Here is a 12,701-nt window from a genome sequence, read left to right on the forward strand (position 1 = left end):
GAGTCGGAGAGATCGTTGATGAAAACCAGAAAAAGAACAGGGCCCAGAACGCTACCTTGAGGAACTCCAGCCTGGACAGGAAGAGGGGATGAAAGAACTCCATTTAGGGCCACACGTTGACTGCGACAGGAGAGGATGTCTGCGAGTCATGAGTGGAGATGGCCTTGGATACCATAGGAAGAGAGTTTGGTGAGTAGGGCAGGGTGCCAGACTGTCAAAAGCACGTGAAATGTCCAGGGATACGGCTCAGATTTCCTGTCTGGCATTGAGGACCTCCATCCATTGTTGGGAGAGCAGAAGCAGCATATCCAGTGTGGAGTGACCTGGTCTGAAACCAATTTGATAATCGGAAATCATGCCATTGGAGAAGAGGAAGGATTTAATGCCTGAAGCGATGATGGATTCCATAACCTTGCTGATGATTGGGAGAAGGCTGATTGGTCTGTAGTTGCAGGGATCTGTTTTTGCACCTTTTTATGGAGGGCAGTAATGTTTGCTGATTTCCAAGCAGATGCCAGATGACCTTGAGCAAATGAGAGGGTGAATAGAAGAGAGAGAGGGTGAGCAAGAGCAGAAGAGCAGGTTTCTAGGACACGTGGGCTGATGCCTTCTGGACCGGTTGCAGAATCTGAGTCTAGGTTTGACAGCAGGCTCTCCACCTTGTCAGGAGAAAAGGACACAGAGTCCAGGGACAGTTGGGTGCGACTGGGTAAGGTGGGTCGAGAAAGTGATGGGTTTTGGACACAAGATTTAGCTGCAAACACCGAGTTTCGGCATTCAGCTTTTTCACGTGCAGTATCGGCAGTGCGGCCATTTGAGGTAAGAGAGGGGATGGAGGGGGAACATACACTAGAAACAGATTTGATTAGATGCCACCAGGATTTTGAGGAGGGATAGAGGTTTGAGAGTTCAGACTTGAAATGAGAAAGATGTTGTTTTCTGGCTCTCGTGAGGGTAGATACACACTTGTTCCGAGCTTTAAGGAAGAAACTGAGATTGTCCTCAGTTGGGTTTGCTTTCCATGAGGCAAAGGCAAGTTGTTTCAGGACAACTGCCTCACCACAAGCTTCAGTAAACCAAGGGCAGGAGGAAGGGTAGGACAACTGAAGACAAGAGGGGATAAATCTATGCATGAGGGAGAGCAAGTTTCTTTGAAAGAATTCCCAGGATGAGTTGATGTTGGAGAAAGTAGAGATAGGAGACCAGTCTATAAGTTTGATGGCTGCTTGGAGATCCTGCCAGTCAGCTTGAGTGAAATGCCAGACTCGACGGCGGTGAGGTGGTTCTCTGATAATAGCCAGAGAGATGTCCACTTTGACAAGGACGTGGTCCAAAGAACCGATTGGAGTGGAGGAAGAGCTGCAGATATTGTCAGGGAAATTTGTCAAAATCAGATCCAGAAGAGAGGGAGTACCATTGGTTGAGATCCGGGTCGGGAAGTTGACCGATTGAGTCAGTCCCAATGAGTCGCAGAAAGCTTTTGCTGAGGTGCCATGACAGGTGAGAGAGGTACCCACACCTTGCCCACTGGCATGATGACAATTGCAGTCGCCACATATGAGGAAGAGAGAGTTTGGATGAGAAGATAGAAGTTGGTCCATGTTTTCGGATAGTGAGGTGTGGATGGAGTCATCACTGTTTGGTGGACGGTACAGTACACATATAAACATGAGGTGGGAGTGGAGAGGAAGCCGTAGCCAGAGGTATTCTTGGGGGTGTGGGGGAGTGAGGGCAGTGCATGGAGAGTGAGGAATAGAGTCTTTGATGAAGAGAGCAACTCCTCCACCAGGATGAGGCTCAGGTCCGTCATACCCGAGGAGGGAGTAACCAGGGAGAGATACTTGGGAGTCAGACACGTCTTGGGGGAGAAAAGTTTCTGTTCGGTAGATTATGTCTGGTTTTTCAGTGGCAACCGGCATGGAAAGATCTGAAAGATTTGAGCGAAGGTCCCGGATATTTGAAGTCCACACTTTTAATGAAGAGGGAGGGGAGGAGGCTTTGGGTGCAGGGGGTGGGAGGAGGGGGAGGGTAGGACAAGGGACGAGGAGGGAGGTAAGGAGGATTGTTGAAAGAGTGTGGGGGATTGCAGAATAGCTCGGGGAGGGGTCCGGATAAGAAGGAGAAAAGGCTCTGTGGTGCTGGAGGAGAGGGGGTCAAGAGAGGGGGAAGAAGGCAGTTGAGGATTTGAGAAGGTGGAGTGAAGAGATGGAGGTGAGTGGGCAGTGGAAGGAGGCAGCTTTGAGGATGAGAGGGGTGGGGGGGCAACTTCAAGAAGGGTGAGTGAGGGGAATGAATGGTGGGAGAAAGGTGAGGGGGGAGTTTTTGAGAGAGGTGAGAGGGAGGTTTGGAGGGAGAAGAGTGGGATGGTTGCTTTGAGAGTGAGGGGTGAGGGGGGGTGAGTTGGCACAGAAGTTGGAAAAAAAGAATGGTTGATGGAAAGCGAACATTCATAGCAAACTGGGGTTTTTAAAAGTTTTCGGTCAGAGATGCGATTTAACACATTTCTTGATTGATGCAATAAAGGCGAATTCAGAGAATGGAGAGAAGAAACGCTGTAACAGTTGGATTTTTTAGGCAAGGTATGAAGGAGAGGTCAAATTGAGAGCAGTCTGTTTAAATAGCAGAAGAGTAGTGCATTATGAAACAGTAAAGAGTACCACACATGTGAAAGAGGAAGATGAAGCATTATAAGAGATCGTTTTTATTATTATTATTATTATTATTATTAATGTTTGAGAGAGTTTTCAACAGATTTGGTCATGGAAGTGTTGTAGAAAAAAAAAAATCTAGGAAGAAGAAGAAGGAGAAGAAGAGGAGATGAAGAAGAAGAAGAAGAAGAAGAAGAAGAAGAAGAAGAAGGAGAAGAAGGAGAAGAATCGAGAGTCATGAGTGTGCAAGGAGAAAGGTCGTCGTTTTTTTTATATTTTATTTTTTACGATAAGAAATAGAGTGATTAGTGGGAGGGATAGAGGACATTAGGAAAGTGGGGAAGATATAAATTGAAGGTGATGGGGAAAAAAAAACAAATCAACACGATCGTACACTGAGGGGAAACAAAGAATAGTCATCAAACACCCGGTAAGACAATGTCGACGAAATCTCACAAAATAGCACGATTTTTGAAACAAAACCGAACTCGGAGCACGCACTAACATGTCGGTGAGAAAATAAACAGTTAAAACGGAACAGATAACGACCGGAAACTTAACTTTTAGATCGTCAGCAGAGAGCCCTGAAGGAGACCTGCCGACACTCCAAACCCAGAACCGGAGTTCAGTACTCATAGAAAGTCCCGGGGAGGGGGGGGGGGATATTACATAGACTATGAAGTGGCAGTGCACTTTAGTCTTAAAACAATAAAGAGAACAGCATAATACAATAAACGTAGGAAGATAAGAGAGATGACAGAAGATGCAATGCAAGAACAGAGGTGAGCAGAAAGCATCGACTTGGGGAGGGTAACCATGGCATGGTTTTTCTGAATAATGCATGTGTTCATAAGGGACTAGAGATTGGTGAAGGAGAGAAAGGGCAGGTGAAACAACACCAGCAGAGAGACGATATCAAGACAGCACAGCCACCAACCTGACTGCAATGACAAAGGAACACACCCTGGGATCCCTTCCCCTTCTTATCCACCCCGTTCCCCTACCCCTTCCTGGTATGACAGATGAAGGGGATATGTCACCTCCATCTCCTTGCGATCAGCAACTTACATGGCTGTGACCAGATGTCTCAACAACAACCAACTTTTAGCCCATATTTCAACAGACATACTTTTGTTATACTGAATAATGTTAGGGCCCACGGAGTGCACACAAAATAAATCAGCTTTTCGTAAAACATTCCCAATAACACAATTCATTAGAAAGAGTTACTGTATGAAATAAAAGTTGGAGGCACAAAGAGCAAACTATGTTGCAGAAAAGCTATTAACGTTTCATCAAGTAGTCAGGCATGTAGGATGATCAAAAGTGATCAGGACAGAAACTAAATGGCTATCAGTAAGAAAAAAAAACAAAATAAAAAAAACACAGAAGAGGAACGACTGTCAACTGCAATTATGCATTCCATTACTTTGCTTAGAATGGAAAGGATGTTGATGAATCTACAGCGATGTACATCCGCATGGCCTGCATGGGTACTTTGCTTATCCATAAAGTGGTTTTGCTGGCTTTCACACGGATATAAAATAGCCTGGAGTAGAAATAAAATTAAAAGACAAAGGGGGGGATCCATCTCTTCAGTTGTAATCTCCTTCGAAGAAGGCAGAATGAGGCTATCCCAGCACCCAGGACCCAATGTTTCCATCTTCATTTTCAGGTTTATGTTTTGAAGACCAAATTGTGATGTTTTCAAGTTCCATACCATATGATGTAGCCTTGATGATGGGTTAATGCCTGAAAACACCACCTTCTCCTTTCTTCCCAAGGTGGTTAGCATACTTCATTGAATGTCCGGTTGATTTCACCAATTGTTCTTCCCATCAGCCTACACCGATCGACACTAGCCTTCACCAGCAAGACTAGTTCTTCATTCCATATGTAGCACCTTTACTCTAAGGACTCTTTATTTTGTTAATTTGTTGTGATAATTACCTCTATCACCGAAGAAAGACGGAGGTTATGTTTACACTCCTGTCCGTCCGTCTGTCTGTGAGCAGGATATTTCAAAAAGTTATGGACGGATTCAAACAAAACTTGGTGGACGGGTTGGGTGTGTGATAAGGACGAACCGATTCGATTTTGGTGAAGATCTGTATTCAATTCAAATCCAGCCTATCAGTGTGATAAAAAATGTAAAATGGTCTGCCGGGCAGAGGTATGCCCTCCACCGAGTGCCTGGTATGTGATCATTACCCAGTACGACACCGATTTTCTGCAGTTTCAAAAATTGGTTTAATTCATTTTTGGCATCAAGTATTTGACCGCTTCAGACCAAACATGCTCACCAATGATACTTCAATTAGCAAGGAGATGCTTTCTTTCAATCAGAGTGCCATATTTGATCGCCTCATTTACATTGTTCATGTGAGATATGGGATAGTCAGGTCTTGTCTGAGTGTTCCAGTTATAATTATCGATTTTCTTTCTAAGACACGTTTCCACAGTTTTTCAGACTTGGGTATTTAAATTTTTGGAGCTATGACAACGGATTACCTTACACATGCTGTTATGCCATTGTGTGGACAGTTGTTCTGACATTCGTGTTTTTCATCTCGGGGGAATTGGATTGTTGCTTCCTTTTTCAATTTTGTAGAAATTGCACTTGTCGTTTTGACTCAGACCTGCCATTTTTGTCAAAGCACTTTGCATAGTCCTTTATATTTGCCATCCATTACAATTCAGCTCCCTTAATCTTCGACCCTCCAGTGAGCCTTTCTTGTACATTTCTCATCTGTATATTGCACTTACTTTTTTAATTTTCCTTTTGTTTTGTCTTTCTCCCAGTTTGATGTGTATTTGTTGGTCATTTTGTGATGTAGTTTTCCTCTGTCTTTGACATTGTTGGGGTTGTTTTTTTGTCATTGCTCTTTCAGGTGCTACATTTCCTAATTGCAGTCGTTTTTGCAATTTTCTTGTAAGGTGAGTTCGAGATGTTCTGCTTTGCAGCTGTTGTTGCGGAAAAAGTTATTGCCTCGACAGCGGCTAATGTTATCTCCAAGAGACAGCCGTGAAACGAGGAAATACAAGGAACTTAGACACAAGAGGAGGCCATTTGACCTACCATGATGCCTGCACTTAATCAACACGGGAATCCAATATTTTAATTTCACTGGGAGGGAGGGGAAGATGGGGAAGATGAGAGATGTATTTAAACTTTTTTTTATTCTCCATACATATTGAAAATTTCTTACAATTAACACGGTTTGAGTTTACCTGCTGACATTCCTTTTTTACAGGGGACAGCTTGAGGATTAAGTGTTGGACGGATTATTTCAGAGAAGAAAAAAACAAAAAGGTCATCAGCAGGAGAAGGGAGGAACAAGACAGACAGAAAATGAATGCAATATTTTAAAAAAAAATTAAAAAATAAAATGCACCAAGCTGATGCAAGTAATCCTTACTCTAATTCACAGACTGGTGTGTTTGTTTGTTTGTCACGCTACGCCTCCTACAGTTTTGGGCCTATTATGTCCAGACTTACTGCATAGGATCAACATGACCCTGATTACTGTATAGGGGTGTTTTTATCTTTCCCATTGGTCTTGGGGGTGGGGGAGGGGGTGAAGGGGGGGGAGCAAATTCTCTATGTAAATGTGTATCATGTCGTGCCACCTCCAGGTGGGGAGGGTATTACAAGTCTTCACCATTTATAGTACAGTATTCCTGTCCCCACGTTTTCCAGTACAGTGAGGTGTTTTGAATTATAAGCAGTAGGTATGTTTCTTCTTCATGTATGTAACCAGGGTTTTTTATTTATTTTATTTTCGGGAACAATTGAGGCAGCCGTTAGTTGCCTACACACCGCCCAAATAAAAGTATGTCAGAAGAACGTGTTACAGGCTTTGAACAAGATTGCCTATGGGGTACTCTGATAGGAGAAAGATAGTCCTTTACAGTATTTTTACATAGGTATTCGATTCCTACAATTAACCCAAAAACCTTTCAAATGAAAACAGGAGATAACATGAGAAAGAGAATTAGAGTGAAGGAAAAAAAATAGTATTTTGACAATTTGATACCTATGGGTGGGTATGGGCAGCATAATGCATCATGCATTAGAAAAGTGAAATGACCAAAGTCCAATGGGTGCCACTTCTCTTCAACCTGGGGGCCATGCCAACGTATGGTGAAAAATTACATGAACAATTGCCTCAAAAAGTACAACTTATTATTATTTTATCTCTAAAAAGGCCACATTGTCGTGATCAAATTAATCATTCTATTTTTTTTAAAAAATAATTAGGCACAGAAATCAAGGCTCCTGGAGGACCAGAAATTATTTAATTTGGCAAGTTTTGGATGGATTTTTTTTTTAAAGTTCAAGATAAAATGATTTGAAGGAAACTGCTGCATTGTGGTGACAGCAAATTTTCCATAAAATTTGGAAAAACAAGTATGGGGACACGGACACAGACACACACAAAACTTACTTCGATTGTACTGTCACACCAATTCATGTGGTCGTCAATAAGCTTTGTGCTGAAACGCATCTTCTCTGGTGGAGTCAACCTGGCCGAACCACCAATACCTGTAGGACAAGACCATATACTTGACATCAGCACAGTGCTTTGGGCAGAAGAAAATAAAAATAAAAATTAAAAAAACCCCAAAGCTATTTACTCACTGAAAACAAATGTGCCCTCCAAAAACTGAGACATTTATCATTTTGCAAACTACTTGCCTGGATTAGCCATCACACTTTCAAATTCAAAATGTCTCGCACAATCTTTCTGGTCCAAATGCATTCACTTGACATCAAACTAAACAGCCAAAGTGTTTCTGACAGCACCGATGTCTTTTGGACATGCCTGCAGTGCTCCTTCATTCCATGCAATTTGTAATCGGCAAGTGGTATTTTAATGGAATTCTGTCATTACCTGAACCGAGGCCTGTCATGTCGGATCTACTTAAAGAGGCAGATACTACCACAACGTCTACTTGTCAACACAGTTTCTCCTACAAATAAACCAACATCTGAGCATGAACATGTTGTTGTGACCCCAAGTTGAAATCCCATCTGCTATGTTAATTTTTACATTGCCTTAATATGTCCTTGTTCATTAAAAAGAACATAGATGGCATTTATTGTCAAAGCTGTGGTCACATACATGCATGCTTCATTGTTAACGTTAAGTCAAATAAACGAACAACAATAACAGTGAACTTCAGACCTATTATTATTACTAGTAGAGTACCCGCCCTACGGGCGATCTTGTTCCAAGCGTGCAACATGCTCTTCTGACACATCCCTTTATTTGGGCGGTGTATAGACAACAGACCACTGCCTCAATTGCTCCTGAAAAAAAAAGAAGCTGAGGAACGTTCAAGAAGCAAGAACATGCCTGCTGCTTATGTGCATATATAATACATTATGGTTGTATAGGTTGTATAATTCCAATTGCATTGGCCCATAAACTGACACCAGAGGCCTGAGGCCTAACGCCTGAAGCCGATACGTAATGTCGCTTCACAAGGCCCAACCTTTCGATATTTAACAATCCATTTGACAGTCGCTTAGGTTGTTTTACGCTGAAGGAAAAACTTATAGAGAGGGCATGGCAGTTGTGAATATGACACTTCTGAAGATGTCTTGGGCTTACCAGAGCACCAAAATGGCGGACGTATGATTTTTTTTTAATGTAATCAGGTTTAGTTACAATTGTGGATGGCATCAGGCCAGCTGTCTAACGAATGAGTACAGAGCATACATAGAAACATTTGTTCCATCATATATCAATTAATATCAAGCTGCACGCATTTGATGCAAAGGCAAAACCAAAATGTGATAAAATTTAGCTGTAATTCAAAAGGAACATCGCTATAATATAATTTGGATTTGACAGACACCTCATCAGCTTTTGATTACGAACAGGTATTATAATGAGAAGTATCCCCCCATCAAAAAAAAAATCTTTCACTATAACCAATCAAGGTATTCTTCAATTTAAAATTGAAGAACACCTTGTAATTGCAATTTTTGGCACCGCATCACATTTTAGCTGAACATGCAATTGCTCTTGCATACAAAGCAGAACGTGATATCAACCTTTGTCATTTTGTGTTATTTGGTTTCTTCTTCATGAGAGGAATCCAGCATGGTATCTATTAAACTTTCGCACTGTTAAGAAGGGGTTGGAGTGGGGGAGCCGGGGAGGGTGGAGGTTGAAAGCAGCTGAATAAATCAAGATTGCCCATGGAGATATAATGGGGGAGGTGTGAGGAACAGAGACGAGCTCGAGACCATCAATCTTCTTTTGGACAATGACTCCAGACAATGATGCGATATTCCACCGTGATAAATAGTCATAAATGGGTGAACAGAGGTTCGTGAGCAGGGTGAGGGAATACAATATTTGCTTCCAATAATACATAGAACAGTATAAATGTTACACAACGTATTCATCCAAGACTGTTTTTATTAACGACGGTGATGAAAATGGACCATGCAGGGATCGGTCTTTTTCTTTATATTTTTTTTATTTAAATGGCCGATTTTCTGTTGGATAGTGATTAATAACATTATTGGGAAGAAAAGCCTGGTGTTGGCTTAGTGGTTAGGGTGATGGCTTGGGATCTTATGGTCCTGAGTTCAAACCCCGTTGGCCACTGAATTAATATACACCATGAGGTTGACTCAGCCTGTCATCCTTCCGAGGTCGGCCAAATGAGTACCAGTGTACTGGTAAGGGGGACACTGCATCAGCGGCATTGCCGCGTCCCAACCAATGATGCAACCGGCAGCCACAGGCTGCACTCGATAGAGAGAGATTGGGAAGAAAGTGGCTAATGCGTTTCTTTCTATCACCGGCACGTTCGACACAGATACGGTGAAGAGTTCCACGGTACAGAAATGAATCTTTAATTTCATTAGTTGAACGCACAATTCGTGGATTTTCCAATCTGTTTTTTTTTAACTTGTAAATAAAAGAGTTGTTTTCATGTAGTTTCCTGCAGAATGGATTATTTTAATTTTTTTTTCCAACAGCTATGATAAAGCCTGTGCTCTATCCGCACTGCACTTAATCCATCAACTTACTGATCTTCCATGTACCAACTCCATTCCCATCATCAATTCCATCCAACTTTGCATACATATCCCTTCATAGTAAATCTACATTTATATCCCATTGACCTCCAAGTTGGGAATTTATACAGGACACGGCACACGGACTTGGGTGGATGCGATTCAACATGCAAATTAATTAAGGCATATTGCTTGGCAGTAAATTATCTGGCACCTCGTTATTGGAATAAATGGAGAATGCAAAAATAGCACAACTGCAGAAACCCTGAATATGAATGAAAACTACAACGATGAAAGGAACACCAAAATAATTTATTTTTAATCACATATATTCAAGCATACTGAGAGGCGACACGTGTGCATACATGCCGATATAAGTGTTGGGACAGGACAATCAAACTTGAGACGAACGGTTCCAACCTGCAAGTGCTCGTTTATTGTTATTTTTTTCCACGATACAAAATAGTATGCACTTGACAAGGGTGCACAACAGCAGGTACTGAAACTCAGTAGTAATCAGGATTGCATGAGGTAAAGCTAGCTAACCGACCTACGTGGAATGGTTAATGAATGCCAGATGAAGGGTGAGAGCAGCCACACCTCTGTCACAAATGGCCTTGAAGGTCCACTGTGGATCATGTCCTGAAGTAATGAAACGGATCATACCAATGTTTCAAATAGGAGAAGCACGTCCACATAAAGTATTCACACATCCGGCAAGAATAATTTGAAAAAAAAAAACAAACAAAAAAAAACATGAAGCATGTACTTCTGATTTTTCTGTTAATGTAATTTTATGATTGTTATATGTATGAAGAAACCATTTGCATCAAATGAATTCATTAATGCGACAGACAAAAGTATCATTGTTACAGTGAAACAAATTTGTGGCCTTCTTCCATACTGCACAGCAGATAGATCATCAGGGCATGATGCACTTCCATCATTGTAATCTGTGTGTTGGCACCCGACATGGCCCACTGTGAGGTCAAGTATATTTCTGCTGCATGTGAACTGCTCTCCCTCTCATTGTGCACCAAACCACTGTTACAAGGGAAGTCAATGATTTACAAAAAGTCACTCAGATACCTATCGTGCGTGCGTGTGCGTGTGTGTGTGCGTGTGTCATTGGTCATTATCTCCATTTGCCGGTTTCAAGAGGTGGAACGCAGTCCTCCCAGGACTCAAAGGATCGCGGTTCATGGACCAAGCTGTTGAATTTTTGTTGTTCTCAGAGCTTTGTTCAGGATCATCTCCAATCCCCAGACTGCCTCCAATCGTTGTTCGTTTGTGGTAATATTCCCGGGGCTGGTTTTCAAAATCTCAGTGAGGTCCTTCTTTATTATCTCTGCCACCGAAAGTGGAGGAGGATATGTTTTCACCCCCTCTCTGTCTGTGTGTGTAGGATATCTCAAAAAGTTGTGGAAAGAGTTGGATGAAATTTGGTGGGGCAGGTTGGGTGTGTGACAAAGACGAATTGCTTCGCTTTTGGTGAAGATCTGAATCCGAATCTGGATATGAGAATTATTTAATTATCAAAGCGATTCTTCACCATTGAGAGATAAGGCCAAAAATGATATATAGGATATTTCAACCAGAAGGGCACTCGGTAGAGCGCATACCTCCTCCATGTAATGCCTGATCCACGAGAACATATCAGGCCCAATACGTTTTTGAAATATCATGCTGGACAGTACTGTAATATTTTGGCCTGATCTCTCAATGGTGAAGAATCACTTTAAAAATTAAATAATTATCGTCTCCAGATCCAGATTCGGATCTTCACCAAAATATGATCAATTCGGATCTTCACTAAAATATTATCAATTCGTCCTTGTCACACACCCAACCTGTCCACCAAGTTTCATCCAAATACACCCACAACTTTTTGAGATATCCTGCACACAAACAGACAAACTGACAGAAAGGGGTGAAAACATAACCTCCTTAATCTTCGGTGGTGGAAGTCATAATGTATTGGGCCCGATATGTTCTCATGGATCAGGCATTGTGTGGTGGAGGTATGTGCTCTACCGAGTGCCCTTCCAGTTACTCCTGTAGTCAGGGTTGGCACTAATGAGACGAGTCTAGTTTTCCCGACCTGGGTTAAAAAGCCCCACTTGAATAAACCCAGTATAGTGGGTTTTCTCAAAATCCCCATTCCTGTCTTTTTTTTCCCCAACGCTTGTTGGGGATAGCAGGGGCTCACAGCAACCAAATCGCAGGACGGGTGGGTCGTCTGGTAAATCAGGCTGAGAAACACCAATCTTGACCTTCAAATCTGTTGTTGGTGTTCTCCTCACCTCCCCTCTTTACTGTTCCTTTTGCATGCGTTTCAACTGTTCATCGTGTGTCCTATTACATCACGATCCTTTCAATGTATTATTTGGTCTTCCATGAGCCTCGACTCTGCATACAAAAAAGAAAGAAAAATGCTATGGGAAATGTCGCACAGAACCTGGTGCAGAATCATTCTGTCATGACAATGATGGTGCACACACAGATCCATTGCAAGCATGATCTATGTCACATTATTAAATGTACATGTAACAGTGTAATTATGTCATAAACGTATATGCAACAATAACGAACTGTACTCGACATAAATGCTGAGTTTCACAGGTGTGACAAGACAATGCAGATACCCTCACACTGTAACTGGTTGTCATGCAAGTCATCAGGAAGTTCCACACCTGTAGAAAGACGATATACGTATATGCGGTGATATCAACGTTGTGCAATGAAGGAAATATTGTTATAGATCGGGCGGTGGCGGGATTCGCACCCTACTCTTGATAGCTAAATGTTGAAGATTCGGCGTCATTTAACAGCACCGCCGTCTCAAGGGTTACAACGCCGGCTGGTTCGGCACAGGTCTCAGGTTGTGCACCTCAGATCACGATACCAAAGTACACCTGTGCCTTGCCAGTTGGGGAAATAGATCCCGGTTACAGACTGGGTTTGTCAGAGACCGAGCGGAGTCTGCCAGTCCATAACCATTTTGGTTTTAT

General features: G+C 42.2%; 1 protein-coding gene across 6 annotated transcripts in view; it reads right to left on the reverse strand.

The window, feature by feature from the left end:
• Positions 1 to 12,701, reverse strand: part of SMG9 (SMG9 nonsense mediated mRNA decay factor) — a 146,967-nt gene that overhangs the window by 56,116 nt on the left and 78,150 nt on the right. For all 6 annotated transcript variants that reach the window (XM_085893050.1, XM_085893079.1, XM_085893070.1 and 3 more), the window contains one exon: positions 7,097 to 7,194. In XM_085893050.1, coding sequence (XP_085749176.1) covers positions 7,097 to 7,194 — 98 coding nt within the window. The remainder of the gene's footprint in view (positions 1 to 7,096; positions 7,195 to 12,701) is intronic.

The sequence above is a fragment of the Eptatretus burgeri genome, chromosome 1 (genome assembly GCF_056783735.1).
Source record: "Eptatretus burgeri isolate ZD-2024b chromosome 1, Ebu_testis_v1, whole genome shotgun sequence".
Classification (NCBI taxonomy): domain Eukaryota; kingdom Metazoa; phylum Chordata; class Myxini; order Myxiniformes; family Myxinidae; genus Eptatretus; species Eptatretus burgeri.